This window comes from Passer montanus, unplaced genomic scaffold, assembly GCF_014805655.1.
Source record: "Passer montanus isolate IOZ18808 unplaced genomic scaffold, ASM1480565v1 scaffold44, whole genome shotgun sequence".
NCBI classification, from domain to species: domain Eukaryota; kingdom Metazoa; phylum Chordata; class Aves; order Passeriformes; family Passeridae; genus Passer; species Passer montanus.
This window is the reverse complement of record NW_024369262.1, coordinates 2,486,913-2,510,197: the sequence shown is the minus strand read 5'-3', so window position 1 is coordinate 2,510,197 and position 23,285 is coordinate 2,486,913. Positions and strand designations below refer to the sequence as shown.

The 23,285-nt window shown below is 41.8% G+C and overlaps 1 protein-coding gene across 1 annotated transcript; it reads right to left on the bottom strand.

Moving 5' to 3' along the window:
- Nucleotides 1-292: 292 nt before the first annotated feature.
- On the bottom strand, nucleotides 293-23,253 carry RPA1 (replication protein A1). The gene is made up of 17 exons (XM_039720545.1): nucleotides 23,125-23,253; nucleotides 22,773-22,820; nucleotides 22,431-22,509; nucleotides 21,817-21,925; nucleotides 20,884-20,972; nucleotides 16,240-16,323; nucleotides 14,879-15,011; nucleotides 13,805-13,907; nucleotides 12,630-12,698; nucleotides 12,297-12,489; nucleotides 11,068-11,207; nucleotides 9,319-9,467; nucleotides 7,912-8,044; nucleotides 6,480-6,656; nucleotides 5,043-5,150; nucleotides 1,678-1,764; nucleotides 293-1,305 (listed from the first exon to the last, which is right to left on the bottom strand). The coding sequence occupies exons 1-17, from the start codon at nucleotides 23,155-23,157 to the stop codon at nucleotides 1,198-1,200; spliced, it is 1,842 nt and encodes a 613-aa protein (XP_039576479.1). The 5' UTR covers nucleotides 23,158-23,253; the 3' UTR covers nucleotides 293-1,197.
- Nucleotides 23,254-23,285: the final 32 nt, after the last annotated feature.

Genomic DNA, 23,285 nt, shown 5'->3' with positions numbered 1-23,285 from the left:
CTAGCTCTATGTCTGAACAAATCTCAAAGCCTGGTTAGTTTTAGACTGCTGTGTAAACGTCAATAAAAATCCCAGAAGTGCCAGCTCATCAGCATTCTCAGGCACAGAAATGGTGAAAATATCACTGCATTTCCATGCTGTTAGCATCAGGCAAGGAAGTCTCCATTCTTCAGTCTAACCTTAGAGTTTGTAATAAGGTAACATCTCCCCCAAGTGAATGCTTATTATGAAAGCTAATTAATTGCTTTCCAGTAATGAGAAGTCTTTGGTGTTCAAAGAAAGCAAAATTCACTACACAGGAATTAAACACTGTTTATTGAAACAAAGCACCCCCCACTTAAAGACCTCTTTCTGATTAACATCATTGCAAATAAAACCAAAGAAACTCAACATACAAACATACAAAACATGTATAGGCAGAAACTATTAGCCAAAAAAAAAACCAGTCAGAAATCCATAGTATTAATTGAAGAGAAAACTAAAGCAATGCTTTGTAGTTGCCTGGATTTCCCTGGGGGATGGAGAGTCAATGCTTATCTGCCTTCCTCAGAAGAGACAATTTTGATTAATATCAGGCCCATCTGACTCAGTCTATTAAACCCTGAAGGAAGGATATTCTTCAGATATAAGAGATATGTCTTTGATTAATAATTCTACCATATTGCCATTCCAAGCATTAACAACTGCATGGCACCTGTGGAAAGTGAAAGCCTTTGAATTCTATGGAAGGGAACTAACTTGTACTAATAGACTTGTTCTCTTTTGTCCAGATCTGAAAGCTCTGTGACACTGCTCCTCCTGCCCTCTGCTGAACAAGTCAAAGTGTCAAGGTTGTCACTACTCCCTTGCAAAGCAGACAAAATGGTTATATAATTCAGCTTTACATATAGGAAGAGAGCAAAGTTACTTCAGACATTCTGAGTGGTTTGTCCAAAGACCTTGGCAATCTGTCTAGAGATTCCTCTTCAGCTCTGTCAGAGTTTAACAGACACAACAGGCTACAAAGTCGTGGCCATCAGAGTGCACTTTTACCTCCCAGGGCACATCTCCAGAGAAATGCATCAAATCACTCAGCCCACTACACTGGGTGTAACTAATGCCCAATTGTCACACACAAGGTGGGGAAAATGTCAGTGTAACGTTATCTATTGAGTTTTTCCTGGAAATTCCAGGTTCAAGCAGCCAGCACTGGCCTCCTCATCCCAGCTGAGCATTTCTCCTGATGTTGGCAATCAACCTCTTGCTGTACTCTCTGTAGTTCACGGGTTTGACGTCCATTGCTGTGGCCTTAATGCGAGATTCATCCTGCAAAAGAGAAATTTTAGTATGTAAAAGAACATGAAGCACTCCAGGCACTTGGTTCCAACATCCTTCTGCCCCAGTAACTTACTGCTCATGCTATCTGGGTTAGCTGGGAGTGCCAACACGACTCCCAGAGCTGGAATGTTGTTTCCATGTGAAACCAGCCACTCTAGATGAGCCTGAGAGGGAGCAGCAAGGATCCCTCCTTCAGTGCTCAAGACTGACAAGATTTGTGTGATCTTTGGAATCTTCTGTTCTCTGTGAGCAAGGGAAACCTCTCCCCACAAACATAAGAGGAGGAAGTCACCTCCTATGGAGACAAGCTGAACTACAAAAGGCACAAGTTACATTATTTGCCTTCTGGGCAACACTTACGTTGTAAGTCTCCAGTTTCACCCGGATCCTGAACTCGTAGGTGTTGAAGTTTGCATTTTGGAACACTTCTTCAAAAGCCTGCTCATTCTGAGGGAAGGACAAAGACAGGGATCAGCTGCAGACACTCCAGGCTCCCACTAGTGCCATGAACCTTGAGAACAGCTCAGCTTTTGGGGAGGTTGGCAAAACACTGGAACTACCTGGCCCACACAGGCAGAGCTGAGTCTTCCATCATCACATTTTAGATGCCAAACCCATAACTCAAAGGTCTTTAAAATAAAAAGGTGTCAACCTTTTAGCTGCTTAAACAAAGGAACATACAATTGCACTGAATCTGCAACCAGGTGTAAGGAACAAAAATGCTACAAATCTTCAGGAGCTGCCAATCTGGCTAATTCTGGTGTGGTGCTGTGATCACAAACACTGACAGAGTTAACTATTTCCTTATTAATTGCCTTATTAGGCATTCTGGTTTTCTGCTTATCCATCAAAGCTGCATGTATCCTTCCCTTCCTGACACAGGCCTATTTGAGAGAATGTTCTATAAAAAAACCAGATCCATGTTTTGAACGTGCTTTAATAACCATGAGAAGACTGTGTCATATTTATAACATAAGCTGCTTCTAATTACCATATGAACACTAAACATCATCATCATCATTTATAATAGACAATTTGTCAAAACAGTAGAAAAGGAGCAGGCAAGTCGTAGAGACTGTGAAAAAAAAAAAGTTTATTTTTGTAAAAATATGAGTCGTAAAAACCTTTGCTGACATTCAAAAAAAAATCCTGCATCTCCCTGATGATACTGACAAGTAATTATTAATGCATTTATCTACCAGATGCACTTGACTTGATCAGTCACTCCAGCAGCAGACAGAGCATCTGATCTGGAATTGAATCCACCCCAGTTCCACTCACATTCCAAGTGTTACATCTGCTGTTTTTCACTGTGTGCAGCACTATTTTACACTACACAGTGATTCTCCTAGGGTTTAGAAAAGCACAACAAATGGAGGTGCACAGGAGCAGCTAGGTTCACAGATTACAGAATTTAGGCATATCCCTCCTGAATATTAAAACCCCTTCCTTTGGCCATCTCATGGATTAGAGGATAAGAAAACTCACTTAATAAAGCATTTAGCTCCTCTCTGCAGCTCTGTCACAAACTGTGCTAACCATTAGTGAGTTGAAAATGCCCTCAGCATAGCAGCCACTGCTACCCCACATTACCTCCTTTGGTATCTAACAAGCACAGGCAAGAGGCAGATGAAAAACCTTGCACATGTATCTCTGCTTAGCGTGGTCACAGGCTGTACATGAGCTCCATCCATACTGTGAGCACTGAAAAGACTCCCACCAACTTCACAAGACACTGCATCAGCTCTATCAGAGAAAAACCACTAAGAAAAGCTTACTGCAAATGCATCGAGTACCATTTTTAAAGGCTCATAAAAGTGTCAAATCAAAACCAATTTCTCCTGGAACACAAAGCATTCCTGCTCAAGGGCTCACTCCATATTATGTTCCATTTTCTATCCTCAGCCATTTCCATTAGGCAGCTCTTCAAAAGACATTACATGTTTGTACTGGTACATAGGATCTGCTGTCTCTCCTCCCCACCCAGATCTCTTCTGCATTAAAAGCAACTAAGAAATTTTGTTTAAACTCTAGCAGAGATTAAGCATGGCTGAAGAAAGAAAATATTGACAGGTTAAGAATGTCTGAAAATGGAAATACAAAAGTGCAAGCACATCTAATTAGAATCCCCCCAGCTAGATACCTTGCTACAGAACAGAGGTGGCCAGCCTTTGTAATACCACAAAAACTCAGCATCCCACAAGCACAACCTTTGTACCCTTCACCTCTGAGAGCCAGAGCACAGAAAATTTCCAAAAATCATTCTATATTACAGGAAAAATAGCCATGCTTTGCAGAAACAGAGGTCTACAACAGTGTCTCAAGGCAACAGCCTCAACAATCCCTCCTGCTTCATTTCCCTCCCACAGCCAAGCAATGGGTTAACCAACAACTGGGATATCTGTGGAGCCCTGGAATCAACCAGCCTTAGCCTGGGAGCACAGCAAGGCTCATATGCAATTCAAGAACTTATCATGCATTCCACATCATCATTTACAAACAAAACAAAGCCACACAGTTTTTATACAGTACACAAGTTTAAAAAAAAATCAGGAAAATATTATTTTGGTTGGAAGAAAGACAAAGGCAGCAGAAAAGCACAGAGTGACAAAAGGGAAGATAATACTAATACTGCCTGATAGTGTCTAATGACCTACAACCTTAAAAATTGTTCTAATCTGCACTTCAGCTCTCTGCCAATGACCTGTTTTACAAATTGTAGTTTTTGTGAGACCCACAAAATTCTGATGATATTTGGTGGGATTAAAAAAAGAGCCTTCAGAAGTGGGCTCACACACATCAGTTCAAAAAGCTTCCTGCCTACTTAACAAAGATACATACAAAGTGTTCTAGAACTTTTTGATTTTGTAAACAAATTTTTGGAACACATTAGGGGTAATGTTGTCAGCATTCGTTGCTAGACTAGGTTTGTTTTTTTTTTTCAGATTCTTCCAATCTAGGTACAATGATAAAACAGGCTGTGTTTTCAACAGGAGCCAACACTGTTAAAGCTGTCAGTCCCCAAAGGCTGTGGCTCAGCCCTGGAGTGAGCAGCTGCCCCTGCAGGTCCAGGTGATGAGGACAGGCTGATCTGCAGCTTTCAGCAGCCAAAAGAGCTCAGGGGTAGACAGACTGACTGTGGGAGCAAACTATGGGGGAAAGCAGGCAAATCTCTGTTCTTCAGGCAGATGGCCTGTGGAAAATAATCCTGAGGAGAGTAAACAAGTCCCTGCCAAGAACTTCAGGCTAGGGAGAAGCAATGATTTGTGAACTTGTAAAAGATACTGAAGGCCAACATCTGGAGGACAACCTTGGCCTGAGCTGAGCTGGCCTATCACCCATAGAAAGGGCAAATCAAATCCCTGACAAATGAAACACAACATCCCTTTCTTTCACATGACATTATGTAATGTGTTTTCAATGGCGTTAATTCCCACAGCAAGTACATGAACATGCCCCAATGTCTCTGCCACATTTGCTGTCCTTTCATACACAAATATCAGACCATGATCTCTGGTGGATCAGCACTGGTGCTCCACACAAACCTTACATCTTTGCCAGAGCTGCCTTCAAAACATTACAATAATATTTCCTTACCAGAAGGATTAAAAAAAAACCCAAAACAAAACAACCCAAGAAAACTGAGGGCAGCCCAATACAAGATGAGTGAAACATAGTTCAACTTCAAGGCAAACAGTAAAAATACAACAAGCTAATTGACTGACCTTTTCCTTCAGTTCTCCCAGGAAAGCTGCATTTTGGCCAAGAATGAATTCTGCTGTGTCTTGAAAACAAGTCACCCACTGATACTCCAGACAGTCTGCAATGGTCACCTAGAATACAACAAAACCCAAAAGGTTATTTCATCCAGTTGCCTTTTCCTCCAGAAAGAAGATAACACAAAAGAAAAAATATCTCAAAGCTATAGAGAGTTTTAAATTTCCAGTAACTCTCAGGGCCTGACCTGTGTGTCCTTTCCATCACTGTGGGTGGAAAGCAGTGACTTCCTACCTTTTTTATGCTCCACAGAATGTCCATAACTTAACACAAGTTAACATTGGCAGCAGATTGAACCACAGGGAAAGGCCAAAAAGATCACAGCAGCACAACACTGATGGATGCTCAGCTGTGTCCTGCTGCCACTGAAGAGCCATGAGCAGGAACAGGTATCCCAGAACAATAACCACCAAGGGGGACAGCAGCAACTCTGCAAACTGAATTTACTTTGCCCATACCTGAGTTCTTGAGCATAAATTCATGTAACATTATGTTGTGTTACGAGGAAACTATCAAAACATTCAAAGATAGTTAGAAGTTAAAAGGTCAATTGAAAGATGGTTTTAGATTGGTTTAGTTAAAAGATCAATTTCCAGCCTCACATGCATTTCCTGGCTGCTTTGACAATTAGGAATGAGGAAATGGGAGACACTGCTCTGAAGGCCTTGAGTGCACCCTCAGCATCCTCTTTATATTCTACAAGAATGACTCTGCTATGTAAAGCAGTTCATGTATTCCTAGAAGTTATCTGATAAAAATTATTCAGAAGCAGTTTATGTTTTAAGGAGGCTGCAGGGATAGTTCCCTTCTTTCTGCATGCCCACCTGGCAGAGCACTTCCAAGAAGCAGATACAACTCTAATTTATAATGTAAAACAGGAGAAAGCTCAATGCCTATGGTGTAAGTGGGCATCACAATAATAATCCCCAGACAACTTTCTAAAGCAGACTCCATTAAAGCACGAGGCAGAACAATACCTACCCAAAAAAAAAAACTGTACTAAATATAGGTAGCAGCTGTAAAAGTGCAATTACTGCTCTCCAGAAATGCCATTTTACTTCAGTTTATCTTCACTACTGAAGAGGCGTAGGCCATCTGTATTCTGCACTGCATAGTACACTTGGAAACCAGAACCAACTGAGCTAGCAGCAACTTTTTGGCAACGAGAAAAGCTTTTAATTGGAGCACTAGGAAAACAAACTGCTAATCAGCTCAATGAAACATCCCTCACTCAGGTACAGCACACAAAGCAGCTAAACACCCTGCAACTCACAGGCAGCACAGACAGACAAACAGCAGCGAGCCGGTTCCCTCAAAAGATTTCCTGCTTGGATTGTGCTGGGAACGTGGCAGGGAACGCCCTGAAATCCGATCCGGGCACTCACCAGCAGCATCAGGCGGTATTTGAAGTTGGGGAATTCGCGGTCACACTTCTCGCAGCGGTAAAGTCCGTTCTGCTGGTCTATCACTTTCTTGTTGCAATCCTGAGAGGGACATGCCTGGTACATGCAGTTCTCTTTGCGCAGATGTACAATTGTGCCCACACAGCTAAAATAATCTGCCTGGGAGAGCGAGTGTGCAACATTAGCCTCAAAATACTCAATGTTTTCCCCATTCTGAATTAACTACAAAAGCAAGGCAACCATACTTGGATATTTAGGATTAGAAAGCTTAACAGCCATGGATTACTGGGAAACTGTAAATCAACCCCTCTGTTGCAATAATTTTTAGGCTTCCATTATGTTAATAAAGCCCCTACAGCAAGATTATTTTGTGTTTCCATTGCAGGAAACTCCAATTGCTAGGTCTTCTTTAGATAAAGCATATTTGATTCTCCATTGTGTCTGTTCAAATCTGCACTTTTTCACAGGATTAAGATTCTGCACTTTCCTATGCTTCTTTCAGGAACCAATAGAAAAAACAGAAAGCCTATTGTGTAGTGTTACAGATAAGCATTTGATTAAACTATAGCCTACAGAACAAAATACCCACTCACCACCCTAAAATAATCATCATAATGGTTTAAGACCACGGTCAAGTCTTTCAGCAGAAAAATAGAGGTTGCTTAAGAAGCATGGGCAAAAATTGTCACAGAAAATAGCTGAATTACAGGTAAGTGAAAGTGTTCAGAGCCAGGCTGGATGGGACTCTGAGCAACCTTATCTAAGGGGTGGCACCACTGCCCATGATAAAGGGTTTGGAAAGAGGTGATCTTTAAGGTCCCTTCCAATCCAAACCATTCTATGATTTTAAAGGTTTTTTACCATGGATAGAAGCTCTTGTATATCCCAAACATATTAGCACTTAAGTCTGAGACAAAAAAAAAAAAAAACACCAACAAAAAAAACACCCACAAAACAAAACAACCAAACAAAATAAAACCCAAAAAAACCCCACAACAAAAAAACCAAAAAAACAGCATAGGCATAGAGAGGTTTCTGGAATGAAAAGCCAAGGACCTGGGGTTTATTACCAGCTTTTCTATTGACCAAGTGTGCACCCTTGAAAACCACTTCCTCCTAATGCACCTGTTTCTCCTAGAACACTCTGTGCTGTCTCTTTGAAATCTTTGGGGTAAAAACATCCTCCACACGAGGCTTAGAAGCCTCTTGCAAACAAGGTATCATGTTGCAACATCAGCAACAAGCTTGGATTTATTTGAAAAACAATAATATTAATTAATAGCATAAATTCCAAGACAGTAAACATCTTCTGCTCAACACTTGGACCACTTCAATAAGAAGAATACCTGCACAAAGGCTTGCTTTTTATTTTCTCCCCAATACACAAAGCTTGTACTGAGTGGCCATGCCTTACCTTATCTCCTTGTCCCAAGTTCTCAGATTTGGCTTCAAACAAAGTTTTCCAATTGGTATTTGCTCCAGCTGCTGGCCCACCCCTCACATCAGAGATGGAGGCACATTCCAGAAGCTGCCCCTCGGAGTCAAACCTGCAACCACAGAGATGCACTTCTATTTTTGGAGAGCAGACCACACAGACTTATCAAAAGCTTACATTTATTTTCATGTGCTCCATACATGAGGGATTTTTTATCAATGATTGCAAGGGAAACAATTACAGTAATATGTGTATATTGCAAACAAAAATAGCATTTCAGAATAAGTTAATAGTCTGACTTAATTAGCACAGTATTTTATAAACCCACAAAAGGAGGACAGCTTTGTTCTATATAACTGCAATTTGTTTGCCAGCTAGTGGTCAAACCACGCACTGCACACTTCTTAGAGGCAGGCAGATAACAAGATTTAAGGGCATCAAGATATTTCCATAATTAAAATTAAATTACATGGTACTATTATCTTCGCAGCAGCTTCGAAAGAAAAAGCAAATAGCATTGAAAAGATTATGCTTCCTCTGTTAAAATCAGAAAGCACAGCTCTTCAGCAAAAGGTTGCTCTGCTTTCCCGTTGTGATGGGCTTTGTGATTTCACAAACACACCAACGAGGCTCAAAGATTGAGCTTAATTAAAGCGTGACAGTAATAGCACAGACCCACAATCAATTTTATCTCCAACAAGCCTCTGAAGTATGGGAGAGCTCAATGACAAATGGAGGATGCCATTTATTTCATCCACATTTGGGTGATGTAACTGGAATCTGAAGACTCGGGATTCACAAGTCTGATGTTGTTGGCACTTAACCCTCTTCACACACAAACACACCACATCTCACCACATTCATACCTACAACAGACAATTTAACAACTACTTACAGGAGAGGCAACAATGAAATCGCTTTGTTTTGCTGACAATAAAAGAGTTATTTTGCTATCTGAAAAATATCTGGCAAGAACTAGATACTGAGAGATGTCAAACAGTCCCTCCACACTAACTGAGTGTGTATCAGATTCCACACAATGGAAAAGCCTGTGGAAAAAAAATACCATTCTCTCAGATCAAGCCTCAGAAAGTAGAGCTGGTCAAGCCTGATTTCATGCTGCCTTCCAAGGCTTTGGGTCAGCACGCACTACCCCAATTTCAATTTTTCAAGGTCTGTCATGGAATTAAAAGTTTTTTGAGTTGAACAACTTAAGAAGGACAGCCTTCCAGGCTCTAGGGCTTGCAAGCCAGAGAAGCTTCTGCAGCCCTGGAAGCCAGAGCCTCTGCCACCTTTCCTCAGTGCTACACACACCGCTCAAGTACAGAGAAACAAAACAAATACTCTGCAGGAGGTTGAAACAAAGCAGCATAAACACACTCCTACCATCCTCGGAGCTTGAAAGCCTCTGGGCTATCAGGGTTGATGACAACTGTACTGGAGGACAGGACAGACAGGCTTCTGCCACCAAAGTCAGAGACACGGGCTCCTTTGATGGCAATCACAGGTTGTCTGGAACCATCAAACTGTTCAGCCTGCATGTGTGAAAAACCAGAGAGCAGCAGCAGCACGTTACAGGAAAGGCACTGAACTTGTGGTCATAATTCACAGATCATGACAAGAGACCAAACCTGAATCAAACTGCCCCACTGTTTCTAAAAGGTAAGAGTTTGAATGGTGTCATTAGGAGTTTAAGCAAAGGTAGGTGACAATTTTCTGTGCAATCCTAACACCCTGTTTCCTGGGGAACCAGAGAATCCTTAAATCACACCACGGGTTTGTTAGAAAGGACTGGTCCCCTCTGTCAGCAGCTTTACAGCAGGATTTTAGGAAGGGAGATGTGTTATGGGAATGCAAACAAAATTAATTGTTCATATCAGACTCCTCAGGAGATGAAACAACTCACTCAGCTTCACTGAGCCAATCATGTCCATCTTACTACCACTTACACAAAAGTGCAGCTATGCTGACCAAACATTTTTACTGAACTTTCCATCTTCTGTTTTTTATGTCATAAAGCTGCTCTAATGCTGCTCAACTGCCATCACCTGAGTAGTCTGACACTAACAAAGAACCTCATGGCATGAGAGGGTTTGAAAGGTATAGATTTTATGGACCCCACACCACTCAGCAAGCAAGGGGAGGATCATGTACTTAAAGATAACAAATGAGCTGGAGTTGCAGCAGTACTTACTGTACCCATGAGATGCAAAAAGAACAGAAAACACATCCCAGCAGTCATGGCAGTGACTGCTGTAAAGGGCATCCAGATTCTAACCCTAACTGTGCCAGCTGCAAGCCATACATCACTCCCCCTCAGTGCTTATTGATATTTCTATTCTACAAGCAAGCAAACAGATTTAACTTTGCAAAATGCAGACCCTGATCTCTGTTGGAAATGTTATGCCAGGAATTGTATACCAGTAGTCTCTCCTATTATAACCTAGTTCAATCTTAAGGCTTTGCAATACTGAACTTCAGTTTACTTCATCTGAATCAGCAGATGGTTAATGGTGTTTAGGTACCTACAGTATCAGTGCACTTGATCATTTAGCCATAAAGCATCACTGTCAAGCTGGCAGGATCACTCCCATTTTATAGACTGGCACATAAATCCCTAAGTATCTATAACAACAGTGGAAAACAAAGTAGCCTGTTAAAAAGATAAGGAAACAGTTTACTGCAACTGTTCAAACTTTCACTTCCAAGGCTCTGATGCTTTAAACTCCCAGTCTGAGACAGAGCCTCTCAACCTGCTCATTAGGGGTAAATGTATCCCACCCTACAAACGAAATTCATCTCATTTGAGACAGCCATAGCCACCAGGCTTTTCCATCATCAAACTGCAGCTCACGCCCTCTCCTAAACCTGGAGCCCGTTACTTTCAGTATTTTGGCTTGAGACATAATGTCTGCAGTTGTTCAGAACACATTAGTCAGATCATGTCAGCAGTTTGTCAGGGAAAGGTTAAGAACATCACACCTGAATGCAACCAGACAGTCTTTCACCTTCCCTCGGCCCCTGATCCTTGAACAGCCAGGACTGTGCCAGTGCTGTGCCCACCTCGGGTGACAACAGCACTTCCTGGCCCTACACCAAGGAAGCTTTGTTAAGAGCAGGTAAGAGAGCACATACCTCATTTCCCCACAGTGTAGCTGTCACCAGTTTCCCTGATGTATCCATCAGATGCACGTTCCTCTTTGAAACCTCCCTATTGTTAGCTTTCACTATAATTTTAGTGACATCTTCGTAGCTCTTGCAAATTCCAATTACATCTGAGAAACAGTTACAATTTAGAGTTACTCAAGGGTCACAATTGGAGAACACAAGATCACAAGAGAAGAATTCAAACCTACTGTCAGATTTTTACCTTGTATCCCAGCTCCCTATTGAAATGAAATCTGATATGGAAATTAAGTGTATTATGGTAGGAATGTTCCACTACAGAACTCTTCAGTGCTTTAATTTTGTTGACGCAGTCATTAAGATATTCATGAATGCAAGCCTCACCACATTAGAGAGATCAAGGCATTGTACTATCTTTTCCCATCACATTCTGTCAAAGGACTTCAGTCCTGATCATGTAACACACTTGCTGTTAAAGCACAAGCAAGAGCCTTCAAAGTCACTGCAACACAATGAAACAACTGGCTCGTGCCTCCACACAGCTCTGCAATTATAAGTTGCAACTTTAACAAGTCTGCATGCTCAGGTGGTAAGAGCTAAAGCAATCCCCTGTGCAGACCCTAAAAATACACCACTTTTAATATTATCCATCTACCTTTAAAATTCCCAGCTGAATGTCTCTGAATCACAGGCATCTTGTGCCTCTGAAACCTGAGAACCCTCGCCCCCACCCAAGCCTCTGATTTTTCCGGAGTACTCTGCCCAACGAATTACAGAAAAACAAACCCCCAATACTTCATAAAGCAAGCCAAAACAGTCATGCAACTTGGACTTGGATGCAATGAATTATGCCAAAATCACTACAGAGATAATTAGATAGTGAAAGAAAGCAAGACCACAGAAGGTATGAAATGCACACATGCTGAGCAAGGGCATTTTTTCTTTCAGCCTTTTTCTGTGGAAAACAGTGATCACAGTACAATAAACAACTATCACCTACTGTCTTCAGTTTGAAGCACAAGTTTGAAAAATAATTGTTATATATTGTTAGAGGACAGGCAAAATCATCTTAACAGGAAAATTGCCCGAGGAATTTTTAATGGCAACCATCACTGGATGACTTCAATTAAGAGATCACAACACTCGAAGCATCCTATGCTCACTACCTGCCCAGAATTCAGGACACAAAAATCAAACTTCAAAGCTTTAGAATTTGCCATTTTTCTACTTTGACTGACCAACAATCGAGTCTTTGGGCGTGTTCTCCAAGTCAGAGATGGATACAAAATCAAACTGAACAGATGGAAGATGCTGGGCATCATCACAGGGCACAACTGAAGTCTCATTAGTGAATGTAATCTCATAGTCATTCTTAACAGCTGTATATTGCTTGTTAGCAGTCTTCAAATTGCCTTTGGTAAAATAATATACCTACAGGAGAAAGCAATGAAACAGGGGGTATTATCAGTAGTCAGGGAAAATAGATTGTGTTCACCTTTAAAAATCCTTGCTAGGCTCAAGTTCCTCTTTTCCAGCTCCTGTCAGTCTAAGAAAGCACAAAGCTACCATACCTTGTTCAATTCAATGAGTGGAAAGAACTTGTCTGCTTGATCGTTGAATGCAGTAGCTCTAATCTCACCCTGCAGGAAAATAGGGGAGCTGGTCAGAAGTGAAATTTGGCACGGAAAAAGATTAAAAAAAATAAAAATCTTTGCAATGTTAAGTGGTTGCAGTCCTGCAGAGACAGTGGGGTCTGCCAGGGTAGCTCCAGGCGTGTGAGAAACAAACAACATTCTCTTCACATCTGTAGTTAGAGCTAAAATGACATATTCTACACCTGACAATCAAACCTCGTATTCAAGTCTCATTAGTACATCTACAGCTTCAGAATAAAAGGCATAAGAACTGCATCCATCATAGAGACACCTCTGAAAATGCCAGTAAAACTGGCAGTGATGAAATAAAATTCAAATACACCCCACAGCTCCACAAGTTAGCACACAGTATATTGTGATGGCTCCCACTCAGATATGTCTATAAGTAAGAATTAATAACAATTATACCCTCACTAGATATAAACACTGTTAAAAAAAAAAAAAATAATATAGACACTATGCAGAGAAAACAAATGCCTGGTGACAACATGTTACATTATTAACCTCACATTTTACACTCAATATAATCTAGCAGAATCTTGTTTGTTTTCACGACAGAAGGCTGTAATTTGATAAGAGGTTTGACAAACTGCAAGTTCAGTTGGATTAACCAGATACCATTCCCCAGACAAAACACAGAGGAAATTTCTCAGTGTTACAATAATTTGTACTCCAATTTCCTCATGAAAATTGAAAGCTTGTAACTTGGAGGTAACGCTGCTCTCACTCCCTGTTTTGTAAGGTGTAGCTCAGCCAGGAGGAGATGTCACTCTCAATCTACAGGAAACCACCACAACCCTCAGTATTAGGTTGTCAGTTTGCATAAACAACTTTATTTTGAAGCTGCAAAAATCCAGTCACACACTATAGACTTTGATGAAAAATAATCAGCAATGCTGCACATTTAAGACTTCATTCTGGATAAAAACTGGCACGTTGATGTGCAACTTAATGAATGCAGGGATACAAGTTTCAGTTGTAATAAAAAAAATCATTTCCGAAAAATGCACTTTATTTCCTCTATTCTGTCTTTATGAAAGGTTCATCAGCATCTGGCATACATTATCTTTGTCTCAACATATGACACTTACACTTTCATCAACCAGCTCTATGGAAAAGAGCTTTCCTTCCCCACGAGAGTTGCTCCACGTGCGGATCTGACCTTTCTGGGTAACACGAGCACAAATGGTCCACCTGAAATCATGCAAGAAATCACTGCTCTGCATCTCTTTGCATCTTTTTAAAGAAGAGATTGACTTGGCAAACCTTTGGAACTGGAATGTGACTATTTAAAAGCCAGAATCTTCCCAGTGCACCTCGGCAACTCTTTGCTTTCGGTTTTAATGGCCTAGACCATTAAAGACAGAAAGTTGTAGAGAAGGCAACAAAGCAGTCATAAAGCATCCAGTATGATAATAATAGTGAACAATCCTTCAGCACAGAAGCAGGCCTCAAATCTTTTTACTCTTCTAGGGTACATTTCTCACACAGCAGTTTGCCTGCTCTGAAAAGCCACGCCAGAACTCAAGAGCTCAATTATAGGATTCGCATTTAACTTGGGTAATCAAATCAGTTTGCATAACTTAAAAATGTCATTCACTAAATAATTACATCCTCATGCTTTTCAACAGCTCAGTAGCTGAAGTGAATAGCTTACTGAGCTGTTTTGTCATTAAGTTACCAAAAAGAAGGTTGCTTTAGGAAAAAAAAAAGCCCAGACAAGTCAATCGATTCTCAAGTAAAATATTAAAAACCTATCAAGCTCAGCAGGGCAGCTGCACCAAGACAATGGCAAGGCAAATCTCAGATTGTTAAGAGTGTTGATGCAATTTAAAAAGATAAAAGAAAAAAACAAAGTAAAGAACACCCTTCGCCACAGAAAAAAATATCAGAAAACAAAGCCCTAAACAAAAACCCAAAACAACAACAACAACAAAACAAAACCCCATAAAAACAAAGCCCACCAGTGTTTCTAGGGAAGGTTTTCTGCTTGTTTCTCTGGGTGGTTTTGTGGTTGTTGTTGGGTTGGTTTGTTTGAACTTAATAAAATCCAAAGAACTCAATGAATTATTTGACAAGAGACTCACAGATAGAAAATCAAAACAAAGCTATTGTTCCTCCATGCCTGTGAGATGAACGAGGCCTGGCAAACCACAAGAACTCACTTGGACTGGTATGGATTCAAGCTGGCAATCGGCACCACTTTGATCTGAGACCCCCCAGGTGTCTTCAGGGCACTGGGAGCACTCGCTTTTCCAAACTGGTTGGAGGGAGCGTGGTACTTGGGAGCAGGAGGACCTTCCAAAAACCACAGCAGAGCAGAGAGGATTTCAGCCTCACACACAAAAATCAGGTTAAAACCAACTCAGGGGGCAGAACTTTTCCACCATGGCACGGGGAACCACACAGGCAAAGTTGCAGGGAACACCAGAGGTCCCTGTGCCATGTGGGCACCACAGAGGGGCTTGAAGTTTGTTGCATCGTTTCTGCTCTTGGCCACAAGTGTTTTCTAGGCTGCAAAATGCTGCAGAAGAGATACTCTCAGACCTTCTAGAGTGCTTGCACTTAAGTGGAGATGTGTCCAGAGCCAACCACTTGAACACAGTTTAAGTGGCAAACAACTGTTGAGCAGTAAATTCTCTAAAATAACAGAATTACAGGGTGGTTTGGGTTGGAAGGGACTCACTCCAACCCCCTGCCAAGGATACAGGGACACCTTCCACAAACCTTACCCTGAACCCATCCAAGCCAGCCCTGAACACTTCCAGAGATGGGAAGTGTTAGATCAAGACACCACTTGGGGGAACAACTAAGGAAAAACACCCCACAAATAGTGTCTTGACATAAAGTGATACTGCTAATTCTAACCTCAAACTTGTCAATGTATATGCAAAAAACTCTTGTGATCAGCTTCAAGCAAGGAAGGAGAAGCTTGTTTTCTGCTGCAAGTTTCTAAGCAAATGTCAAAATTTTACTATTTAAAAATCCTTCCTAAACACAGGGGTAAAGAATACAGACAAGTTAAAGCAGCACCAAGAATTAGGATTGACAACTTTTTAGCTAAAAAAAAAAAAAGTCTACAGGCTGACATTTAAATTGACTGCATCTTCCAGTATCTCACTGAAATCTTGATCAAAAAACACATTTCTTGATGTACTATCAAATAATTTCAGTGTATTGCCTAAAATGTTTGGCCTCTACCTCAGCATTGGTAACACACACAGCTGGTGGCCAGCTCCAAACTGCAGCCCAATTTGGTTGTCCACAGAGCACTGTTTCAAGAATGCAGTGTAAACTGAATAAAGTTGGGGGGTTTGGGCTTTTTTTTCCCTTGGGGAAGAAAAGAGACAAATTTCCCCCCCTTTTACAACCAGTTCTCTTGAGAGAATTCACCTAGTCAAGCTATGGGTTACTCCTCAATGAAGAGTTTCTTGTGCAACACCACTAAAGAAAGGATTTTATTTAAACTGAAGCTGTAGTTTCTCACTGATCACACATCAGAATTCCTGCCCAGGATGACTCTTACCTGCTCCAGACAAATTGCCATTTTGCTGCTGTGGTTTGCTGGCTGCTGGGTTTCCTGCTGGAGCTGCAGGACGTTGCCCTTGCCCTGGTAATTAAAATGGAAAGAGACCATAGAGCAGGGAGCACATTATTTAAAAGTACCCTTTTAGGAAATAAGACTTGCATGCAAAATAAAATTAAATAATTAAACCCACAGAGACCATGCTAAAATCCAGGTATTTGAGACACAGGAGCAGCCAGCTATCTGTTGAACATTACCATGAAGGAATTCCAGTCAGATCTCTTTCCTCAAGCTACTGCTTTCTACTTGGAAAGAACTCAGGGCTGATGGTGATTTAAAAGGACAGCCCTGAAGTAATCTTGACAACTTTTCAGTGTTTATCAGCTGCTATTGCTCTGACAGGTAGTTTCTGCTCCTACCTAACAGCTATGATAAAAAAAATTGTAGAGAATTCTGTCTCATCACTCAGAAAGGGCCAAAAATCCACTGGGTAAAGTCAAATCTGAAGTTAACCCAAGACAAAGAAAACAGCTGCTGCATTTTATTTCTGAAATATGAAGATGTTTAATGTGGAGGTGATGGAGCCATCACTTCAGAATTCACCAGGGCCTCTCTTGGCACACAGCAGTAAATTGCTTAGGGAGCAAAGTGATGGCATAGTAAGAACAGTGTCCATTTTTTTAGATTTCAGGACTTTTACTTGCTCTAAATTAATGATAAATTACAAGGCAAAGAGCAGACAGGCATATCTAAAGTCAAAGTCCATTAAAAGACTAATTTACCATTCAAAAATTTGAATTCCTTCACAATATAATTGGCCTCTAGATGAGAAAAGATCCAACTTTTTTCGTCCTTTTGGACACAGCTAATCTTTAAGGTCTTGCTTTTCAGGGAGACCTAGGCCTGAGCAGGAAAAAACCTCATGATTTGGGATGTGAGGAGGAAGATGCTCAGAGAAAGTGGAAAAGGAGGTCAGACCAAGCCTGTAGAGCACCATGAGGAACAAAAGCAGAGAATCCCAGGACAGAGGGATGGCACCAAACTACAGGAAAGGAGCAGAAGCAACACAAGGAGATCCCAGTGAGGTGTTGCCTGATGTGGCAGAGTCTCCAGAGGTAACCCTCTGGTTATTTTTAATCCAAAATCCAGGTCCTTGCACAAACCTCAATCTCTAAGTTGCCGCAGTAGAGTCACATCGGTGAACTGGTGACAGTCTCCCTGGCAACAGCGTGACGTCAAACTGCAAAATGTGTATTTACTGCAGGTTCCACTAGATGGAGGAGCCAGGTCTCCCCCTTGCTCCGTGGCCTCAGGTGCTCAGAGGGTCAGCACTCCACACCCAAATTCATTTTGTGCAAGGGAAGGTGGAAAAAAACCCAACAAGACGCATTAAGAGAAAAATATGTCTGGTCAGGGGAGGAATATTCAGCAAGAACAGAATGTGGGTATGAACAGCAAGAGGTTTCCTTATTACTTTTGTTCCAAATATGTTTCTTTCTGTAGGAATTTGTGATTAAAAAAAAAAAACTCCACTGAAAAGCAAACCAAAGACCACCACATCCATTGGAACACGTGTGCGTTATGAAACACAAATTCACATTTTAATGGCTGCCTACCCACAGCCGAGTGTTTCTCAACAGAGTGAGAATAAATTCACACATCTGTGCATGTGTTCAAATACAGAAGTAGCAGAAATATCTCTCCAATTTTCTCGCTTGCAGAGCCTAGGGACTCCTAAACTGTGATTTTTGGTGGCTGGTGGCCTACAGATCACTTAAAGTGCTCAGAAAACCGAGGAGGCTGCCTGGTTTTTGCTGTTAGTTTTTATTAGCAGGAGGTGAAAAAAGCAGCTGAAATACCTGCTCCCATTTCTGCTCTATGTGGTAGATTAGGCAAACCCAGGACCTTTGCCTGCAGCTGCCCCACAGCCCACTCAAAGGCAATAACTGTGTAACAGGAACCCTCAGCTTCCAATAATTTGTCACCAAGAGGTTTTGCCACAGAGCCATGACACAAGACCTGCCCCAGAACCGAGCAGCAGGGAAGGCAGAGAAGGGAAAAAATGCACTTTGAAACAACACACCCCTAAATCACAGCAGTGAGAAGGGCAAGAGGAAGGAGTTCATGTGAATGTGTAAGTACATAAACATTTCAACATGGAAAGATTAATGACAGAAGTTAAACATAAGTAGCAAGTCATTGTCACAGTGAAAAGAAAGTCCAGCATCAGAGTAATTTGAATGAGATTAACAACAGTAATAACACAACCATCCAGTCTTCAACAAGAACTAAACTGCTCACTCTTAATTTTCAATACTATTATGAGGCTGCCTGAAAAGTTTTTATGATTTGTAATAAGAAGATTGTGTCTCCAGCTTCCTTGTTAGGCAGATTAACCACCTACTGCTCCCATGTAAAGTGGCCAAAAGCCAGCTTCTCACCCCCCTGGGTCCCACTGTGCTATTACAGTCTGAGAAAGAATATTCCTTAATCCTAGGTCTGGCAGTCTGAGATCTGTATTTCAGGGAAAACCAAAAGTAGGGCTAAAAGATACATATTTAAAATACCAGAAGTGTTTTTTCTGTACCAGAAACCATGAAGTACATTTAAGATGCTCAGTTTGCATTAGCTGAGTGTCCCTCAAAAATACAATTTCTTAATATATACATGGAACTTAGAGAATATGCAACTTGAAATACACATCTCTGCCATTTCATCAAGGCCTTCATGACAAATCTTGCAGCTTGCAGAGCAGCAAGGCTGGGCTAAGCTTACCTAATCTAAACTATTACCATCTTCTGTATCAGAAACCTTATTTAGTATCAAATAAAAGGGTATGAAGTCGTCAGAATAAGATCAGTGTTAAAATGAAACACACATCACATCTTTTTTGGCATCTTTTACCTAGTGCAAGCCCACACATATTATGACCACAGACCTGTAACATCTCCAAAAGAGTTTAGATTTGAAACCTTCATTGCGGAGTATTTTTGTAAGTCCAAATGAAGAACACAACTTTGATCAAAGTAATGGTAATTTTACCAGAATTTATAGTTAAAGGTATATTTTCAGCTCAATTCTGTCAAGATACCACGTTCTCAGTGGTTTCTAAGCAACAATATAACTGAAAAACACTATAGTTCACAAGCTCTTGTATCACATAAGCAGGGAAATGGGAGAAAGGCACAAAACAGTCTGCTCAGTAGCTATTCTGAAAGTCTTGGTCTCTACAGCAACTGTGGGATTAAACCATAAAATCTGAGATGTCAACACATTTTTTAAACAGCAATTAGCTAAGTAACTATCAAAGGAACAAAGGATTCTTTAGGCTCATTTAACATACGCCCCTCTTAATTCCCTTGGAAAAAGTTAATGAAGAAAGATGTCTTTGCCTTTGCAACAGAATAGATTTTTAACCAGAAGAGCAATGTACCTACCACCACTGTTTGTCCAAAATATTCTACAGAAAACTCTTGCCACTAATGTGTGGTCCCTTAGTAATAAAAATGTATTAGTCCACTTCTCTCAGGATAAAAAAAAAAATATCTTCAAGAAGAGCTGTTTGCTATTAAATTCCAGCCATTATCTGTGTATACATCACTGACAGAGCTGTTCAAATATTTTCTTTAAGTGATTATTATTCTCCCTCCTTTTTAGAAGACCAGAATTGGAAGAGCAGAACAGCAGACTTTTGAACGTTCTCAGAGGGAAAAATGTTTTACTTTAAAAAACCATTTGCATGAGAACTGCAAGGTCAGCACACAAAAGTGAAGAACACAGTTATTTATGCAAATAACAGATCCAAAGAGATTCATGGCAGGTCAGATTAAGGTCCACCCAGTGCCTTAATCCTTTTGCAGATGGGCATGGTAGGAATGGGTGCTTAGGGAATTCTGTGCTCTCCTTGTTTTCATACCAGTCTCTTGTCTATGTACTTGGAACAATCTAAGTTTTAGTGCTTCCTGCACCTAACATTCATGCAGAGGATGTATTGTTATGTTTAACAGCCTTTAATGGATTTCTCTTTCACATCTAATTGCTTTTTGAACCTGTGCCAATTTTTGGCACCTACCTCCACAAGTTCCTCAATTTAACTATGCAGTTTAGGGGTGTGGTGCAGCCTTTGTTTTACAACCACTGCCTGACAACATGAGAGCTAAAGAGCATCAAAGGAACATAGAAAAGAGAGAGAGAGAGAGATTCATCATTCTTTATTCATCCCCTCCATGCCACCTTAGACTTTTACAGATCATTATTCCATCTTCCTCCTCCTGTTTCTTTCCAGACAGAAGAAATTAGAATCTATTTGATTACTCATTATGAGGAGACATAAAATCGCTTCCGCTTACTTACTGGAACTCGAGGTAGAGACCACTCACTACAATAAAAACCTGCCAAGGTTATAAGGGATGGATGCTCCAAACACCATGCAGAGACTCAAGCTTCAGCCATGGGGCAGAATTTATTAAAATAAAAACAAACCCCAGTTTGTGTGACGTGAACAAAAAGGATTTTCAAGATCTGGGCATTACTATTCCAGGTATAAATAAAAACCCTGAACGTGTCTGACTGCTTTTTTCAAGTGAAAGAAAGAAGTTGAAAGGCTCAGAGATGACAGAAAAGTATTTACTTACAACTACTCACCCTCATTGTACGGCTGGGGATTGCCAATAGGCCCAGCAACCTGATCAGCAGTTTGCAGGACATTTACATCCATCAGGATCACCACTCTCCTGCAACACAGAACAGAAAATAAAGCAAATAAAGCAGCAAATAAGGACTCTAACTCCCATCTCTGGATATCCTCTGCAGCAGGTGAGAAAACCAAGCATTAAGAGGCCGATTCCTTTGGATGAAGGATCTGAGACACAAAAGCTCCCCACTGTCAACTCTTACCACTGTCAAGCCCTCTCTTGAGGGACAAGTAAGCTTGAAACAATATCAAGGACACTTGATATTACTGCATCAAGGACAGGTCTGAACAGGCACCAAAAATAGCTTGTCAAACCATTGTGTTTTAAAAGCAGCTAAACCCTACCAGATTTTTATTTCCTGCTTCAAAAGCTGTTGTCTTCTCCCCAGAATAAAAAATACAAACCTCAGTTCACATCCTGCTAGACATATACACAGTTTTGCTGTCATAGTTTCACCTGGATCCCTTCTAATTTTGCAATATCCCATCCCCTCAAATTTTCCTCCTATCCTATTTCCTCAAATTTTCACAAAAGACCAGATTCCACAACACCTAAGTAACAAGATACCTTTATTGTTTCTTTTCAACAGCAGAAAACTTTAAGGAAGCTTTGTACAAGTATTTGGACTATTCCAGCTGGAGTTGGAGTATTGCAACTGGCAATTTTATAGTACTAAATCACTGTACCAGACACACTGGTCCCACTAGAGTCACATTCTGCAATTTATTTCTTCTGCTGCTGGTGCTGTGGACTTTCCCCCTCACACCCTAAAGCCTGAGTATTGTCAGATAATCCCAACCCAAAGCACTTGGCCTCTGCTTAGTCACAAAGCACAGAGCCCCCAGGGGTGCAGCTGCCTTTCTGCAGGGCTGAACTTAAATACCTTCCATCTTTCAGGCTGTTGACAATGAATCTGTTAACCTGGCAAACACACCGGGCTGACAAGCGTTCGTCTTCCACCAGGGAGTTCAGCTGTGTTGCCAACATGAATGCTGCAGGAGAAGGAAAATATTGAAAGAATTCACAGTGCCAGCTTTAAAAGGGGCTGCCACACCTTTTCCAGGCAGTCAAGCACTGCACTGGATCTACAACTTGACAAAGAAACCAGTGCAACTGCTAAGAAGTCACCAAAACTGACCATAAAGTATGGTGTATTCATCCCCCACACTTCAGAGTGCAGTGATAGCTACAATGATTGTATATCAGAGAAAAAGGTTAAGCTAAATTACTTTTACATCAATGTCACATGTATTGGTTTCTTTATTTTCATTATATCCTGCAGCAAGTTGATTGCTTATATTTCACAAGGTTCCCAAAGTCAAAGATTCACCTGAAGGACAAAATGCAGTTGTACACTTCACATCTGTGGCCCAGTGAAAAACCACATTCTCCTTCAATATTTATTCAGCACTTTGCATCTAGTCACCAGACCAGGAACCTCATCACCCTTAGCATCTCCACACTTAGAAAAACCTCACTGCAGCTTGTCATACTCACAGGAGAGAGTGTTCACCCCATCACTCATCAGCACTCGGTACCGTGGGGGCCCAGTTCCTGTGGCAATAGCCCGTGTATTCTGCAGGAAAAAAACCCAAAAAACAACAGGCTGTCAGTTCACACTTATTCAGAAACTTTTCAGAAACTGAAACTGAAATTAACAACAAGTGACTCATCTATTCGGCTTTTTTGAACACTAATACTAATGGCATAGCCCAAGCAATGTAAAACAAAATGAAGGGAACTAAAAGTAGAGCAGCCTTGCTCGGCTTCTCTGCAGAGGAAAGTCTGGCTGCACTCAGGAGCCCACAGGCAGCCACCGAGGGAAGGGACAGTACTCACGATCACTTGCAGCACGGGCTTGCTGACCTCCTCCCCTTGCATTATGGCCTGCAGAAACGAAAGAGACGCTCAGCAAAGTGCCCCGGGAACGCCTCGCCACCCGCAGGGACGGAACCACAGAACCGACGAGCTCGGACCTGAGACCACCGGGCCCGACCCATGAAGGGCTGCAGCCGTGGAAGAGCCAGGGACGCGGGCGAGGCCGTCACCGCCGGACCAGGACAACCGCCGGGACCAGGCCCCGCTCCGGGCCTGCTTCTCCCCTCGGGACCGGGCCGGGTGCCCAGGCCCGGCTTTCACCTCCCACCCCGACCACGACCAGGGGCATCCCAGCCCACCCCGAGCCGCTCACCGCGATGGCCCCCTCGCTCAGCCGCACGCTCATGGTGCCGCGTCCGCCGCTGCCGCCAAATCCTCCCGCCGCTGCCGCCAAATCCTCCCGCCGCCGCTGCCGCCACCGCCTCCTTCCGGCGCCGCCTCACGCCGTGCCGCGCGCCCCCGCCAGCTCGGCGC

Coding starts and splice junctions, on each gene's coding strand:
- RPA1 (XM_039720545.1), bottom strand. CDS start 23,157: ATGAGCGTGCGGCTGAGCGAGGGGGCCATCGCG. Junction 15,012..16,239: donor TGGCAATTTGTCTGGAGCAG/GTAAGAGTCATC, acceptor GGTTTTTGGAAG/GTCCTCCTGCTCCCAAGTAC. Junction 12,699..13,804: donor TAGAGCTGGTTGATGAAAGT/GTAAGTGTCATA, acceptor ATTTTCCTGCAG/GGTGAGATTAGAGCTACTGC.